Below are 18,682 nucleotides of genomic sequence, written 5' to 3'. Positions count from 1 at the left end.
GAAGATGCAGTCCGGGGACGACTCCTGCAGTGATTCCGATGATGACGACATTGTTGTACTCGTGTGACAACGATACTGTGCGACCTCGCGAATATGCGCGGATGTAGCCTAGCAGCTATTGAGGGCGGATAAGAACACCGCTTCTTCTAGTAGAAGTACAGGTCCAGTTTGAATGCACTCCGTGGAACAGAGTGACACAAGGGCGAAATGACATGCAGCAGCGTCCATAGAAAGCTTTGTAACCACTCATGAAAACGAGTGCTTACACCGACACGCCATATTGTACAAAATTGAATAAACTAATAAATCATGAACGTAGGATTCATTTTTTTATTCCAAATTTTCCGTCCGAAGATATCGCACCATATACACAAATATCACGACACTGGAAATACAGGAGAATAGAAACAACTCAGGCAATTAGCATCCAACGCGGAGCAGATTGGGTGCCAAATGTTTCGGTCATTTGGAGACAGCTTTAATTAAACCAGAAATCTAGCTGAACGATTAGCGGAAATAGAATTAATTAATCAAAAGAACTTCACTGAAGCAGTCTAAACTTAAACGCCCCAAGACGAAGAAAACGATATGATCATCAAATAAAAGCTAGGGAAAGGCACAAATATGTTCAAGATCATTTTAACAAATGCGAAGCCAAAAGGTAAAAAAAAATTGCAGATTGTACTCTACTGAAATTTAAAATTAAAACAACGCCGTCAAGGAGTTTTTGGAAACCATTAAGCCAAGGAAGGCAACCGTTGCGTCTTCTGAACTGCAAACAACGTAGGGCAACTATATGGATTACTACTTGCGGGCATCTAAGTAGCGAGGTAACTTCGTGGACAATTTTGTATCCCGTAGACAGAGGTTTGGATTTTATATTTCCCGCAGTCTGTTAATGCAGCGCAGTTTAAGAAAAGTATTTGATCATAACTATACATTCTCTCAGTTTTTTTTTGAAACCTTCAATTCTAATTGCTGGTGTCATTAATTTTTCGGAGTGCAGCGTGGCGCGTACGAGGCTTTTACGTGCCAACGCAAAGCTCCTTAGCAGACCCTGTCACGAATTCACCTCATCGAAATTTCCAGAAGCCGCCCCACACAACCGGCTATTCGTTAACCAAAGGTGGCAGAAAAATCGCAGGACATGCACGCATGCAGATATCCGTGACTCACTGCTAGCCAGCCTTCCTGGATAAGGAAAACGTTATCAGGAGGGTGCAGGAATTGTAATCCTTATCTGACATGACATTTTGGACATCCCATTTCCGGAAATCTTGCCGCGGTTATCTTATTAGACAAAACCGGACACACCCCTTTCCCTCATTCGCACTGAAAAACCGGGCGCGTTCCCTAAAGCTCATTCGCTCTGGTGAAGGCCGTGGTGCTTGCTTTGCGTTTGTGCTACTCCAGTGAACCACCATTTCCTAGCCATGGACACCGACGCTCGCCAAGTCCTGGCTGCTTCCAGCAGGAAGCTGAACCGGATGCGATCGCGCCGAAGAGACGTGAGGCTCATCGTGGAGATTTTCGTTCAACTTGTGGTGCGGAAAGCCGAGTCTTTTGAAGATGCAGTCCGGGGACGACTCCTGCAGTGATTCCGATGATGACGACATTGTTGTACTCGTGTGACAACGATACTGTGCGACCTCGCGAATATGCGCGGATGTAGCCTAGCAGCTATTGAGGGCGGATAAGAACACCGCTTCTTCTAGTAGAAGTACAGGTCCAGTTTGAATACACTGCGTGGAACAGAGTGATACAAGGGCGAAGTGACATGCAGCAGCGTCCATAGAAAGCTTTGTAACCACTCATGAAAACGAGTGCTTATACCGACACGCCATATTGTACAAAATTGAATAAACTAATAAATCATGAACGTAGGATTCATTTTTTTATTCCAAATTTTCCGCCCGAAGATATCGCACCATATACACAAATATCACGACACTGGAAATAGAGGAGAATAGAAACAATTCAGGCAATTAGCATCCAACGCAGGGCAGATTGGGTGCCAAATGTATCGGTCATTTGGAGACAGCTTTAATTAAACCAGAAATCTAGCTGAACGATTAGCGGAAATAGAATTAATTAATCAAAGGAACTTCACTGAAGGAGTCTAAACTAAAACGCCCCAAGACGAAGAAAACGAATAGGATCATCAAATAAAAACTAGGGAAAGGCACAAATATGTTCAAGATCATTTAAACAAATGCGAAACCAAAAGGTAAAAAACAAATTGCAGATTGTACTCTACTGAAATTTAAAATTAAAGCAACGCCGTCAAAGAGTTTTTGAAAACCATTAAGCCAAGGAAGGCAACCGTGGCGTGTTATGAACTGCATACAACGTAGGTCAACTATATGGATTACTACTTGCGGGCATCTAAGTAGCGAGGTAACTTCGTGGACAATTTTGTATCCCGTAGCCAGAGGTTTGGATTTTATATTTCCCGCAGTCTGTTAATGCAGTGCAGTTTAAGAAAAGTATTTCATCATAATTATACATACTCTCAGTTTTTTTTGAAACCTTCAATTCTAATTGCTGGTGTCATTAATTTTTCTGAGTGCAGCGTGGCGTGTACGAGGCTTTTAGGTGCCAACGCAAAACTCCTTAGCAGTCACTGTCACCAATTCACCTCATCGAAATTTCCAGAAGCCGCCCCACACAACCGGCTATTCGTTAACCAAAGGTGGCAGAAAAATCGCAGGACACACACGCATGCAGATATCCGTGACTCACTGCTAGCCAGCCTTCCTGGATAAGGAAAACGTTATCAGGAGGGTGCAGGAATTGTAATCCTTATCTGACATGACATTTTGGACATCCCATTTCCGGAAATCTTGCCGCGGTTATCTTATTAGACAAAACCGGACACACCCCTTTCCCTCATTCGCACTGAAAAACCGGGCGAGTTCCCTAAAGCTCATTCGCTCTGGTGAAGGCCGTGGTGCTTGCTTTGCGTTTGTGCTGCTCCAGTGAACCACCATTTCCTAGACATGGACGCCGACGCCCGCCAAGTCCTGGCTGCTTCCTGCAGGAAGCTGAACGGGATGCGATCGCGCCGAAGAGACGTGAGGCTCATCGTGGAGATTTTCGTTCAACTTATGGTGCGGAAAGCCGAGAGTCTTTTGAAGATGCAGTCCGGGGACGACTCCTGCAGTGATTCCGATGATGACTTTGTTGTACTCGTGTGACAACGATACTGTGCGACCTCGCGAATATGCGCGGATGTAGCCTAGCAGCTATTGAGGGCGGATAAGAACACCGCTTCTTCTAGTAGAAGTACAGGTCCAGTTTGAATACACTGCGTGGAACAGTGATACAAGCGCGAACTGACATGCAGCAGCGTCCATAGAAAGCTTTGTAACCACTCATGAAAACGAGTGCTTATACCGACACGCCATATTGTACAAAATTGAATAAACTAATAAATCATGAACGTAGGATTCATTTTTTTATTCCAAATTTTCCGCCCGAAGATATCGCACCATATACACAAATATCACGGCACTGGGAATACAGGAGAATAGAAACAATTCAGGCAATTAGCATCCAACGCGGGGCAGATTGGGTGCCAAATGTTTCGGTCATTTGGAGACAGCTTTAAATAAACCTGAAATCTAGCTTAACGAATAGAGGAAACAGAATTATTAATCATAGGAACTTCACTGAAGAAGTCTACACTTAAACGCTCCAAGACGAAGAAAACGAATAGGATCATGAAATAAAAACTAGGGAAAGGCACAAATATGTTCAAGATGATTTAAACAAATGCGAAGCCAAAAGGTAAAAAAAAAATGGCAGATTGTACTCTACTGAAATTTAAAATTAAAACAACGCCTTCAAGGAGTTTTTGAAAACCATTAATCCAAGGAAGGCAACTGTTGCGTCTTCTGAACTGCAAACAACGTAGGTCAACTATATGGATTACTACTTGCGGGCATCTAATTAGCGAGGTAACTTCGTGGACAATTTTGTATCCCGTAGCCAGAGGTTTGGATTTTATATTTGCCGCAGTCTGTTAATGGAGCGCAGTTTAAGAAAAGTATTTGATCATAACTATACATTCTCTCAGTTTTTTTTTAAACCTTCAATTCTAATTGCTGGTGTCATTAATTTTTCGGAGTGCAGCGTGGCAAGTACGAGGCTTTTACGTGCGAACGCAAAGCTCCTTAGCAGACCCTGTCACGAATTCACCTCATCGAAATTTCCAGAAGCCGCCCCACAACCGGCTATTCGTTAACCAAAGGTGGCAGAAAAGTCGCAGGACACGCACGCATGCAGATATCCGTGACTCGCTGCTAGCCAGCCTTCCTGGATAAGGAAAACGTTATCAGGAGGGTGCAGCAATTGTAATCCTTATCTGACCTGACATTTTGGACATCCCATTTCTGGAAATCTTGCCGCGATTCTCTTATTGGACAAAACCGGACACACCCCTTTCCCTCATTCGCACTGAAAAACCGGGCGCGTTCCCTAAAGCTCATTCGCTCTGGTGAAGGCCGTGGTGCTTGCTTTGCATTTGTGCTGCTCCAGTGAACCACCATTTCCTAGCCATGGACGCCGACGCCCGCCAAGTCCTGGCTGCTTCCTGCAGGAAGCTGAACGGGATGCGATCGCGCCGAAGAGACGTGAGGCTCATCGTGGAGATTTTCGTACAACTTATGGTGCGAAAAGCCGAGAGTCTTTTGAAGATGCAGTCCGGGGACGACTCCTGCAGTGATTCCGATGATGACGACATTGTTGTACTCGTTTGACAACGATACTGTGCGACCTCGCGAATATGCGCGGATGTAGCCTAGCAGCTATTGAGGGCGGATAAGAACACCGCTTCTTTTACTAGAAGTACAGGTCCAGTTTGAATGCACTCCGTGGAACAGAGTGACACAAGGGCGAAATGACATGCAGCAGCGTCCATAGAAAGCTTTGTAACCACTCATGAAAACGAGTGCTTATACCGACACGCCATATTGTACAAAATTGAATAAACTAATAAATCATGAACGTAGGATTCATTTTTTTATTCCAAATTTTCCGCCCGAAGATATCGCACCATATACACAAATATCACGGCACTAGAAATACAGGAGAATAGAAACAATTCAGGCAATTAGCATCCAACGCGGGGCAGATTGGGTGCCAAATGTTTCGGTCATTTGGAGACAGCTTTAATTAAACCAGAAATCTAGCTTAACGATTAGCGGAAATAGAATTAATTAATCATAGGAACTTCACTGAAGCAGTCTAAACTTAAACGCTCCAAGACGAAGAAAACGAAAAGGATCATCAAATAAAAACTAGGGAAAGGCACAAATATGTTCAAGATCATTTAAACAAATGCGAAGCCAAAAGTTAAAAAAAAATTGCAGATTGTACTCTACTGAAATTTAAAATTAAAGCAACACCGTCAAGGAGTTTTTGAAAACCATTAAGCCAAGGAAGGCAACCGTTGCGTGTTATGAACTGCAAACAACGTAGGTCAACTATATAGATTACAACTTGCGGGCATCTAAGTAGCGAGGTAACTTCGTGGACAATTTTGTATCCCGTAGCCAGAGGTTTGGATTGTATATTTGCCGCAGTCTGTTAATGCAGCGCAATTTAAGAAAAGTATATGATCATAATTATACATACTCTCAGTTTTTTTTGAAACCTTCAATTCTAATTGCTGGTGTCATTAATTTTTCGGAGTGCAGTGTGGCGCGTACGAGGCTTTTACGTGTCAACGCAAAGCTCCTTAGCAGTCCCTGTCACGAATTCACCTCATCGAAATTTCCAGAAGCCGCACCACACAACCGGCTATTCGTTAACCAAAGGTGGCAGAAAAGTCGCAGGACACGGACGCATGCAGATATTCGTGACTCACTGCTAGCCAGCCTTCCTGGATAAGGAAAACGTTATCAGGAGGGTGCAGCAATTGTAATCCTTATCTGACGTGACATTTTGGACATCCCATTTCCGGAAATCTTTCCGCGGTTCTCTTATTGGACAAAACCGGACACACCCCTTTCCCTCATTCGCACTGAAAAACCGGGCGCGTTCCCTAAAGCTCATTCGCTCTGGTGAAGGCCGTGGTGCTTGCTTTGCGTTTGTGCTGCTCCAGTGAACCAACATTTCCTAGCCATGGACGCCGACGCCCGCCAAGTCCTGGCTGCTTCCTGCAGGAAGCTGAACGGGATGCGATCGCGCCGAAGAGACGTGAGGCTCATCGTGGAGATTTTCGTACAACTTATGGTGCGAAAAGCCGAGAGTCTTTTGAAGATGCAGTCCGGGGACGACTCCTGCATTGATTCCGATGATGACGACATTGTTGTACTCGTGTGACAACGATACTGTGCGACCTCGTGAATATGCGCGGATGTAGCCTAGCAGCTATTGAGGGCGGATAAGAACACCGCTTCATCTAGTAGAAGTACAGGTCCAGTTTGAATGCACTCCGTGGAACAGAGTGACACAAGGGCGAAATGACATGCAGCAGCGTCAATAGAAAGCTTTGTAACCACTCATGAAAACGAGTGCTTATACCGACACGCCATATTGTACAAAATTGAATAAACTAATAAATCATGAACGTAGGATTCATTTTTTTATTCCAAATTTTCCGCCCGAAGATATCGCACCATATACACAAATATCACGGCACTAGAAATACAGGAGAATAGAAACAATTCAGGCAATTAGCATCCAACGCGGGGCAGATTGGGTGCCAAATGTTTCGGTCATTTGGAGACAGCTTTAAATAAACCAGAAATCTAGCTTAACGAATAGAGGAAACAGAATTATTAATCATAGGAACTTCACTGAAGAAGTCTACACTTAAACGCTCCAAGACGAAGAAAACGAATAGGATCATGAAATAAAAACTAGGGAAAGGCACAAATATGTTCAAGATCATTTAAACAAATGCGAAGCCAAAAGGTAAAAAAAAAATGGCAGATTGTACTCTACTGAAATTTAAAATTAAAACAACGCCTTCAAGGAGTTTTTGAAAACCATTAATCCAAGGAAGGCAACTGTTGCGTCTTCTGAACTGCAAACAACGTAGGTCAACTATATGGAATACTACTTGCGGGCATCTAATTAGCGAGGTAACTTCGTGGACAATTTTGTATCCCGTAGCCAGAGGTTTGGATTTTATATTTGCCGCAGTCTGTTAATGCAGTGCAGTTTAAGAAAAGTATTTGATCATAACTATACATTCTCTCAGTTTTTTTAAACCTTCAATTCTAATTGCTGGTGTCATTAATTTTTCGGAGTGCAGCGTGGCGCGTACGAGGCTTTTACGTGCCAACGCAAAGCTCCTTAGCAGTCCCTGTCACGAATTCACCTCATCGAAATTTCCAGAAGCCGCCCCACACAACCGGCTATTCGTTAACCAAAGGTGGCAGAAAAGTCGCAGGACACGCACGCATGCAGATATCCGTGACTCACTGCTAGCCAGCCTTCCTGGATAAGGAAAACGTTATCAGGAGGGTGCAGCAATTGTAATCCTTATCTGACCTGACATTTTGGACATCCCATTTCTGGAAATCTTGCCGCGATTCTCTTATTGGACAAAACCGGACACACCCCTTTCCCTCATTCGCACTGAAAAACCGGGCGCGTTCCCTAAAGCTCATTCGCTCTGGTGAAGGCCGTGGTGCTTGCTTTGCATTTGTGCTGCTCCAGTGAACCACCATTTCCTAGCCATGGACGCCGACGCCCGCCAAGTCCTGGCTGCTTCCTGCAGGAAGCTGAACGGGATGCGATCGCGCCGAAGAGACGTGAGGCTCATCGTGGAGATTTTCGTACAACTTATGGTGCGAAAAGCCGAGAGTCTTTTGAAGATGCAGTCCGGGGACGATTCCTGCAGTGATTCCGATGATGACGACATTGTTGTACTCGTTTGACAACGATACTGTGCGACCTCGCGAATATGCGCGGATGTAGCCTAGCAGCTATTGAGGGCGGATAAGAACACCGCTTCTTTTACTAGAAGTACAGGTCCAGTTTGAATGCACTCCGTGGAACAGAGTGACACAAGGGCGAAATGACATTCAGCAGCGTCCATAGAAAGCTTTGTAACCACTCATGAAAACGAGTGCTTATACCGACACGCCATATTGTACAAAATTGAATAAACTAATAAATCATGAACGTAGGATTCATTTTTTTATTCCAAATTTTCCGCCCGAAGATATCGCACCATATACACAAATATCACGGCACTAGAAATACAGGAGAATAGAAACAATTCAGGCAATTAGCATCCAACGCGGGGCAGATTGGGTGCCAAATGTTTCGGTCATTTGGAGACAGCTTTAATTAAACCAGAAATCTAGCTTAACGATTAGCGGAAATAGAATTAATTAATCATAGGAACTTCACTGAAGCAGTCTAAACTTAAACGCTCCAAGACGACGAAAACGAAAAGGATCATCAAATAAAAACTAGGGAAAGGCACAAATATGTTCAAGATCATTTAAACAAATGCGAAGCCAAAAGTTAAAAAAAAATTGCAGATTGTACTCTACTGAAATTTAAAATTAAAGCAACGCCGTCAAGGAGTTTTTGAAAACCATTAAGCCAAGGAAGGCAACCGTTGCGTGTTATGAACTGCAAACAACGTAGGTCAACTATATGGATTACTACTTGCGGGCATCTAAGTAGCGAGGTAACTTCGTGGACAATTTTGTATCCCGTAGCCAGAGGTTTGGATTGTATATTTGCCGCAGTCTGTTAATGCAGCGCAGTTTAAGAAAAGTATATCATCATAATTATACATACTCTCAGTTTTTTTTGAAACCTTCAATTCTAATTGCTGGTGTCATTAATTTTTCGGAGTGCAGCGTGGCGCGTACGAGGCTTTTACGTGCCAACGCAAAGCTCCTTAGCAGTTCCTGTCACGAATTCACCTCATCGAAATCTCCAGAAGCCGCACCACACAACCGGCTATTCGTTAACCAAAGGTGGCAGAAAAGTCGCAGGACACGCACGCATGCAGATATCCGTGACTCACTGCTAGCCAGCCTTCCTGGATAAGGAAAACGTTATCAGGAGGGTGCAGCAATTGTAATCCTTATCTGACGTGACATTTTGGACATCCCATTTCCGGAAATCTTGCCGCGGTTCTCTTATTGGACAAAAACGGACACACCCCTTTCCCTCATTCGCACTGAAAAACCGGGCGCGTTCCCTAAAGCTCATTCGCTCAGGTGAAGGCTGTGGTGCTTGCTTTGCGTTTGTGCTGCTCCAGTGAACCACCATTTCCTAGCCATGGACGCCGACGCCCGCCAAGTCCTGGCTGCTTCCTGCAGGAAGCTGAACGGGATGATATCGCGCCGAAGAGACGTGAGGCTCATCGTGGAGATTTTCGTACAACTTATGGTGCGAAAAGCCGAGAGTCTTTTGAAGATGCAGTCCGGGGACGACTCCTGCAGTGATTCCGATGATGACGACATTGTTGTACTCGTGTGACAACGATACTGTGCGACCTCGTGAATATGCGCGGATGTAGCCTAGCAGCTATTGAGGGCGGATAAGAACACCGCTTCATCTAGTAGAAGTACAGGTCCAGTTTGAATGCACTCCGTGGAACAGAGTGACACAAGGGCGAAATGACATGCAGCAGCGTCAATAGAAAGCTTTGTAACCACTCATGAAAACGAGTGCGTATACCGACACGCCATATTGTAGAAAATTGAATAAACTAATAAATCATGAACGTAGGATTCATTTTTTATTCCAAATTTTCCGCCCGAAGATATCGCACCATATACACAAATATCACGGCACTGGAAATACAGGAGAATAGAAACAATTCAGGCAATTAGCATCCAACGCGGGGCAGATTGGGTGCCAAATGTTTCGGTCATTTGGAGATAGCTTTAATTAAACCAGAAATCTAGCTTAACGATTAGCGGAAATATAATTAATTAATCATAGGAACTTCACTGAAGCAGTCTAAACTTAAACGCTCCAAGACGAAGAAAACGAAAAGGATCATCAAATAAAAACTAGGGAAAGGCACAGATATGTTCAAGATCATTTAAACAAATGCGAAGCCAAAAGTTAAAAAAAATTGCAGATTGTACTCTACTGAAATTTAAAATTAAAACAACGCCGTCAAGGAGTTTTTGAAAACCATTAAGCCCAGGAAGGCAACCGTTGCGTGTTATGAACTGCAAACAACGTAGGTCAACTATGTGGATTACTACTTGCGGGCATCTAAGTAGCGAGGTAACTTCGTGGACAATTTTGTATCCCGTAGCCAGAGGATTGGATTTTATATTTGCCGCAGTCTGTTAATGCAGCGCAGTTTAAGAAAAGTATTTCATCATAATTATACATACTCTCAGTTTTTTTTTGAAACCTTCAATTCTAATTGCTGGTGTCATTAATTTTTCGGAGTGCAGCGTGGCGCGTACGAGGTTTTTACGTGCCAACGCAAAGGTCCTTAGCAGTCCCTGTCACGAATTCACCTCACCGAAATTTCCAGAAACCGCCTCACACAACCGGCTATTTCGTTAACCAAAGGTGGCAGAAAAGTCGCAGGACACGCACGCATGCAGATATCCGTGACGCACTGCTAGCCAGCCTTTCTGGATAAGGAAAACGTTATCAGGAGGGTGCAGCAATTGTAATCCTTATCTGACGTGACATTTTGGACATCCCATTTCCGGAAATCTTGCCCCGGTTCACTTATTGGACAAAACCGGACACACCCCTTTCCCTCATTCGCACTGAAAAACCGGGCGCGTTCCCTAAAGCTCATTCGCTCTGGTGAAGGCCGTGGTGCTTGCTTTGCGTTTGTGCTGCTCCAGTGAACCACGATTTCCTAGCCATGGACGCCGACCCCCCCCCAAGTCCTGGCTGCTTCCTGCCGGAAGCTGAACGGGATGCGATCGCGCCGAAGAGACGTGAGGCTCATCGAGGAGATTTTCGTTCAACTTATGGTGCGGAAAGCCGAGAGTCGTTTGAAGATGCAGTCCGGGGACGACTCCTGCAGTGATTCCGATGATGACGAAATTGTTGTACTCGAGTGACAACGATACTGTGCGACCTCGCGAATATGCGCGGATGTAGCCTAGCAGCTATTGAGGGCGGATAAGAACACCGCTTCTTCTACTTGAAGTACAGGTCCAGTTTGAATGCACTGCGTGGAACAGAGTGACACAAGGGCGAAATGACATGCAGCAGCGTCCATAGAAAGCTTTGTAACCACTTATGAAAACGAGTGCTTATACCGACATGCCATATTGTAGAAAATTGAATAAAGTAATAAATCATGAACGTAGGATTCATTTTTTTATTCCAAATTTTCCGCCCGAAGATATCGCACGCATATGCACAAATATCACGACACTGGACATACAGGAGAATAGAAACAATTCAGGCAATTAGCATCCAACGCGGGGCAGATTGGGTGCCAAATGTTTCGGTCATTTGGAGACAGCTTTAATTAAACCAGAAATCTAGCTGAACGATTAGCGGAAATAGAATTAATTAATCAAAGGAACTTCACTGAAGCAGTCTAAACTTAAACGCCCCAAGACGAAGAAAACGAATAGGATCATGAAATAAAAACTAGGGAAAGGCACAAATATGTTCAAGATCATTTAAACAAATGCGAAACCAAAAGGTAAAAAACAAATTGCAAATTGTACTCTACTGAAATTTAAAATTAAAGCAACGCCGTCAAAGAGTTTTTGAAAACCATTAAGCCAAGGAAGGCAACCGTTGAGTCTTATGAACTGCAAACAACGTAGGTCAACTATATGGATTACTACTTGCGGGCATCTAAGTAGCGAGGTAACTTCGTGGACAATTTTGTATCCCGTAGCCAGAGGTTTGGATTTTATATTTGCCGCAGTCTGTTAATGCAGTGCAGTTTAAGAAAATTATTTCCCACCGCCGGACACCCAACAGTAAAAATGGGTACAAGCAACCCCCGGCCCGGCGCCCGGCTTCTTCAGGGGTGTGCGCTTGGAGGAAGCTCCGTAAACCCCGCTGCGCCCCTTCGGGGGCAACCTAGTTTCGAGCACTCAGCCTGCAAAGGTGGTTCGTGGTTCACTGCAAAGTGAGGAGTTCCGAGTCAAAACTCGTACGCTCTAACCAGCGTGTCTCAAGACAAACACTGTAAGCGATCCTTCGTTCCGAAGAGAAAACTTCAGAGTATCACAGCTGACTAGACATGCCGGTTTTTCCGGCTGTCTGACTTGCGAGAAAAAAAAAGGGCCACAAATTGGGCTTATGCCGCATGAGGCGGACTTATGGTTGCTTGGCAGGGGAACTTATCACTCATCCGCCAAGGCAACTGTTTGGTCTAAGACCCTTTTCCCAAGCATTTCACCCTCGAAGAGCCGAGCACCAGGCCAGGGGGAATCTTGTACCCATTAAAGAAACCGGTGGGTACCCGACGGCACTGGGGATCGAACCCAGTACCTCCCGAATGCAAGGCGGATGCTCTACCACAAGGCCACGCTTCGGTGAAGATGGAGATGGAGATGGATTTGGAGATGGAGTTTGTGCTGCATAAAATTCTCTGTCTCTTCAGCCGGGCTCGGTTGGCGTGAGCCTGTAAAGCAAGCCAAAGGCTGGCTGAGGTTGGGTTCCTAAGCGCATGGGTGAACTCTCACCCGAGGCGGCCCTATTAAAATAGGGCTAATCTGTGCTCCCTAAAGGGTGTACGGCGCCTCGGGGCTGGCGGTGCTCGGTGTGTGGTGAGCCGCAGCCCCACCCAAAACGTTAGCAGCCTCGTGTCAGGGCTGGATTGACTGGGGTGTTGTGTCTATCACAGCACCACCGCTTGCTGTCGGCTGTCAACCGGAGGGTTGGCTACCTGGCCGCAGTTGAAAAGCTGTGACTGGGGCTGTGGTGTACTAGGGTTGCTCCCAGGCCGGCTAACACTGGGAGGGATAGCGTCCTCCTGTTACCTAGCGGGGTGTGATGGCACTGGCGATGAAAGTCCTGAGGCGAAACGCTGGGAGTAGTTGCGTACTCCTGTAATCCAGTGAAATAGGAGGCGATGCTAATGCATCCCAGGACTTTGATCCTGGGAAGGGTCTGTGGTGATCCTATCCCAGGACTTAAAGCGAGAGAGTTCATACGCTGTGGCAGTCTAGGGATAGGCTGCTGTGGCTAAGTCTCCAGCAGATTCGCTGCAGGGAAATCCCCGCTGACTAAAGTCATCAGGGGTAGGGGCATCCCTGTGTAACCCGTGTCCAAAGACCACTCGGGAGCGCTGCTGGGGTCTGCCCTCGTTCCCCCTCCGGGAAACCAGGGCCATCTCTGGGAAACGCTGAGGCCTTCGGGCGTCTCAGTAGGCTAAGAGAGCGAGGGCAAAGCGAAAGCAGAACTGGCGCTTGCGTCCCTTGAGAGTCTGTGAGTAGTACCGTCGTGAGACCGGACGGGTGTGGGATGAAGCCCACACTCGCACTGCGGGTACGAAGGCGGTAGGCCCTGCTTGCAGGGCCGGCGTCAAATCCAAGACGCTTAATAAAATTTGGTAGAATCGGGCTCCCGCTTGCAGTGCGGCGCGAAGGGATTACCCGAAGTCGAGGGCGCTTCGGCGTCTGGCAGGGGTGCACATCACAGAGGTGCACCACGGGGAGTAGCGACCCCGCCTGTCCGAAGCTCGTGGGTTGGACCCACACACGACCATCGGGGTGGCAGTAGTTCGTCAGTCCGCCACGCTCGATGGGAGGGCTTTCGAGCCCGAGGATGACCAAACCTAAATTGGTACAAGAGCAGTCTCTGGTGAGGGGGCGCACCAAGCACTTTGTGCAAGAGACTTCCACTTGGGAAGTGGCCTGGCCCTGGCCTAGTCTGTGTATGGCCGGGGGAGGCTGTTTTGGCAGGCCGAAAACTTCTTTACCGAAGCGTGGCCTTGTGGTAGAGCATCCGCCTCGCATTCGGGAGGTGCTGGGTTCGATCCCCAGTGCCGCCGGGTACCCACCGGTTTCTTAAATTTGTACAAGATTTCCCCTGGCCTGGTGCTCGGCTCTTCTAGGGTGAAATGCTTGGGAAAAGGGTCTTAGACCAAACAGTTGCCTTGACGGATGAGTGATAAGTTCCCCCGCCAAGCAACCATAAGTCCGCCTCATGCGGCATAAGCCCAATTTATGGCCCTTTTTCGCTTTGTCTGCACGACTCTCTGCCCACAGTGACGGGATTTGAAGGCGCAGGCTCCTTTCCCAAGCAATGCAGCCCTGGGAAGCCGAGCACCAGGCCGGGCCATAGCTTGTACCCATTTTGAGAAAACCGGTGGGTACCCGGCCGTCGGCGGGAGTCGAACCCTCCACCTCCCGAAGCCGAGGCGGGCGCTCTGCCTCAAGGCCACGAGTTTTTTTTGAAACCTTCAATTCTAATTGCTGGTGTCATTAATTTTTCGGAGTGCAGCGTGGCGCGTACGAGGCTTTTACGTGCCAACGCAAAGCTCCTTAGCAGTTCCTGTCACGAATTCACCTCATCAAAATCTCCAGAAGCCGCACCACACAACCGGCTATTCGTTAACCAAAGGTGGCAGAAAAGTCGCAGGACACGCACGCATGCAGAAATCCGCAGGGTGTCTACCAACCGGGAAAACCGTGAAAACCGGGAATTATCAGGGAATTTGGGCAATCTGGAAAAACTCAGGGAAAACTCAGGGGATTTGTGCTTATATCAGGGAAAAATAGTTGCATTTCTACATAAAAAGAATTAAAGGCGCGATAATGCTGCCTCGTGTAAACGATGCGGACTGGCATTGCACAGATTGTCCACTGCGGCGTTACGCGTACTCTCCTCAGCGAGCGCCGGCCTCCAACGTTTTGCCGTCAAGTGGAGCATCCCAGCAAGGCGCCAAAAAGCTTCGCGGCGCCAGCGGCACTCCGAATTTTGAAGCGTACTTTCCGGTGCTTCTCCGGCGCTGTGGCCGACGACAGAGTGCGCGCTTCTTACGGTTCGCACGTGCGCTGTTCGACGGCCAGCGGCCTCCCCTTGTTTTCCGGTGTTTCTGAGTGAACTCTTCCTCCCTGCGCGTCTCCCTGATGGAAGCGTCCATTTCTGCCGCAGGGGGTGCACACACGCGATGCAGGCAGCGCAGCTTTGGGAGAGGGGGAATAGTTTCCCGCCTTATCGCGATCTGGCGACGCTGGCGAAGCAACGAAGTCTGTCCGTACTTAGCTGCGCCGCTTTGAACCGACTTAGTTTTAATGACTGCTGTGGTGCCGCAGGCAAGCTGTGTGCGACGTGTCAAGCATGACGGCCTTGAAGTGCACTTTCGTCCAGGACTGGACGAATGCGAAACATTGCGAGTTTGCAGCCTGGATTAGGCCCGTCGAAAGTAACCCAAACGCAGCGTACTGCGCGCTATGCAGAAAGCAGTTTTCGCTCAGCAACATGGGAAGACGAGCGGTGACAAGTCACGCTGAAAGTAAGAAGCACCGACTGGCCATTACCGGCGCCGGGACACCCTCTGTAGCCTCATTTTTGACACCGCCGGCCACCGTTGTGACCAGTGCCGAGCCAGTGCCGTCTGTTTCTGCGCATCCTTCAAGTGCTTCAACTACTGCGACGAACGTCCAGCCCGACCGTACAGCAAAGGATATCTTTCAGCGTGACTTAGAAGTCGTAAATGCTGAAGTGATGTGGTGCCTCAACGCTGTTATGACGCACTCATCACTCCGTTCTGCCGCGGCATCAGCTTCTCTGTTCCCTTTGATGTTCCCATCATCAGCTACAGCCAAGAAAATGCAGCTTGGCAAAGACAAGGTAGGATATACTATTGTCTATGGCCTCGCACCTTTCTTCAAGGAGAACCTCATGTCGGAAGTAAGCCAAGCCGCCCACGTAGTCGTGGCGTTTGACGAATCGTTAAACAAAGTTGCACAAAGAGAGCAAATGGACGTGCTGGTTCGCTTTTGGTCGGATGCAGAGCAGAGCGTCAAAACGCGCTACTTGACGTCAAGCTTTCTGGGGCGCACGCGGGCGGAAGAATTGGTCTCCGCTTTTAAAACTTCCACAGATGGACTCTCCCGATCAAAAATTCTTCAGATCTCAATGGATGGGCCAAATGTAAATGCAAAATTTCTCCGTGAGATCAAACAAGAACTGCGTGAATCCAGCGACGGCCGTCGTATTCTCGAAGTTGGTAGCTGTGGCCTTCATGTTGTGAACGGCGCTTTCAAAACCGGACACGCGGCAACAGGTTGGCAACTCGTGGAATTTCTTCGGGCTTTGTACAACTTATTCAAATGTGTACCTGCCCGACGCGCTGAATACGCACGCATAACCGGGAGCAACATTTACCCTATGAAGTTTTGTGCTGTGCGGTGGCTTGAAAATGTTCGTGTAATTTCAAGAGCTCTTGAGATTCTGCCGTACCTAAAAGTGTACGTCGAGTCGTGCCGAAACGGGGCTAACCGACCGACCAGCTCCAGTTACTGCGTGGTCGAAGCAGCTATTCGCGATCCTCTGCTGTCTGCAAAGCTAACCTTTATGCTTGGCATCGCGGAGGAACTGCAGCCGTTCCTGGCTGAGTTCCAGACCGATTCGCCCATGCTTCCATTTCTTGGCGCAGCATTGGAGAACCTTCTACGATCACTAATGAGTAGAATAGTGAAGAAAGAAGTAATAATGGCAGCGGACAGTCCTTTGAAGTTGATCAAGGTGGACATGGACCTGACTGCGAACGTGCTTGCGACGCCCAAGGTTGACCTTGGGTTTGCTACGAAGAATGCGCTCCGAAAGGCCCCGAAACTTTCAGATTCGGCTATCTTGGGGTTCAGAAGGGACTGCGCCACTTTCGTGAAGAACTGTGCCAAAAAGATCGTGGAGAGGTCGCCGTTGAAGTACAAGCTGACGAGGGGATCGTCGTCTCTGGATCCCGCGTGCGCGCTGATTCCCGATCTCGGGGAACGGCGTCTAAGTGATGCACTTGAAGTTGTAACGGAGCACCAATGGATGACAGGAACAGAAGCTGACCGGGCGATGCGGTCCTACAAGCATGTATGCTCCCTAGCCTCGACGCAAGCGACATTGAAAAATTTCAATAGGAGCACGCATCGGCTGGATGCCCTTTGGGCAGGCATCTGTGGTTCGAACAAAGAACTCTTGACGTTTGTTAAAATTATTCTGTCTTTATCGCACGGAAATGCGTCTGTCGAGCGGGGATTTTCTATTAACAAGGAATGCCTTGTTGAAAATCAGAAGGAGCAATCTTTGGTCGCCCAGCGAATCGTGTATGACGCCGTAATGTCGGCTGGAGGAGTTGCCAACGTTCAGCTGACCAAGAGGATGCTCCAAATGGTCCGTGGGGCGAACGCACGGTGGAAAGAGGAGCTGGAGAGGACGAGAGCAGAAAGGGCTGATGCACTGAGGAAGGAACGTGAAAGGAAGCGTGCCGCCGCTTCTGTGAAAGAGCTTGAGCTGAAAAAACAGAAAGTGTTGGCTGATGCCGAGATGCAAGTGTCCCTTATCCAAACTAAAATAAACTCTCTAAAACAGTGAAACAACACTGAAGCGTTGTGCACGAACTTGAGGTTGACTTTTCAGTGTTACATTGAGGTTTGTCACTCTTTCATTTCTACAAACTAAGATTTCTGTAATCTGCAGTTCATCTGAATAGACTTGCTGAGAGAGAATCGCACCATTGCGGTTACTATCAGTAGATAAAAATATCTCACATTTGAAAGTATTTCTTTCCGCATGCATCTTCCTTTTATTTCATATTTGAAAATGTTCAATTCGATTCGCAGTTTGTTTTAGCATTTTTTCGAAGATATTCGATTTGTTGTGCATTTTGCTACTGTTTCCCTTATGCTTTTTTTTTTTACAATGAAATACCGTATTTACTCGCATAATAGGCGCACCCCTAGTTTGGGCGCGAAAAATCAGATTTTTTTCTATTTCCGCGCATAAAAGGCGCACCCCGAACTTGGCACTGTGATCAATACTGTATTTACACGATTGCAAGCCGACGCCTCGCCACCCCCCGTTCCCCAATCTTTATTTTAACAAAGTTTTTGCTGAACTGACTACTAGTCCTGCTGCGGACCCACAGCACGTACAACGACATCGCGTAGAACAGCCGCACACAGTTTTCAGGGATGCTCACTTTAAACGTCTGTTTGGAAAGCTTTATCTCCAGCCGGAAACGTTCCCGACTTAGGCCCGCGAAAACCTCGGCGCTTGGAGTCGCGTACGAAAATTTAGGGACGCCGCAGTCGCAACTGCCGCACTTCTCGGCCACGTCGTATTTTCCGACCTGCCGTACGCTAGCCGTGTTCGAGAGCAAACTCCCAGCCGTGTAGCTGTTAAGGTGCTTGGCCGTCGAGCTAAAACAGCAACGCTCCGCGGCAAAGCCATAAACCACGATGAACTATCGCGCTACCGCAGATCCCGGCACTTGACAGCAACAAAAAAAAAAACGAAAAAAAAAGGCGAGCTAGAGATGCTGATGGCGATATGGATAGCGACAGCTCGCGGCGGAGGAAAACGTTGATGATGATGATGATCAGCTCTACCTCGGGCGCCCTCCGTGGGTGGCATCTGGAAGCTCCTGTGCGCGTGTGTGGCCTCCACGATCAAGCGCCCGGTGCCCGCGGCCGGAGCCGATCGCAGAGGCCTCGGCGCGTACATTCCGAAGGCTATTCCCGCGTGGGTCGTAGAAAGTTTCGGTGCGGCCCTTACACGGATCTTTTTTTTTAATATTTTCTTC

The 18,682-nt window shown here is 47.4% G+C and overlaps 1 protein-coding gene across 1 annotated transcript; it reads left to right on the top strand.

Moving 5' to 3' along the window:
• The first annotated feature begins 14,674 nt into the window (after positions 1-14,674).
• On the top strand, positions 14,675-18,682 carry LOC149361847 (uncharacterized). Its single transcript, XM_089572842.1, has one exon. It carries the CDS (start codon positions 15,223-15,225, stop codon positions 17,470-17,472), a length of 2,250 nt encoding a protein of 749 aa, XP_089428968.1. The 5' UTR covers positions 14,675-15,222; the 3' UTR covers positions 17,473-18,682.

Source organism: Amblyomma mixtum, chromosome 2, assembly GCF_055824585.1.
Source record: "Amblyomma mixtum isolate Tamu chromosome 2, ASM5582458v1, whole genome shotgun sequence".
In the NCBI taxonomy this organism is placed as follows: domain Eukaryota; kingdom Metazoa; phylum Arthropoda; class Arachnida; order Ixodida; family Ixodidae; genus Amblyomma; species Amblyomma mixtum.
Note: the sequence above shows the minus strand (reverse complement) of the source record. Positions and strands in the feature narration are given on the sequence as shown.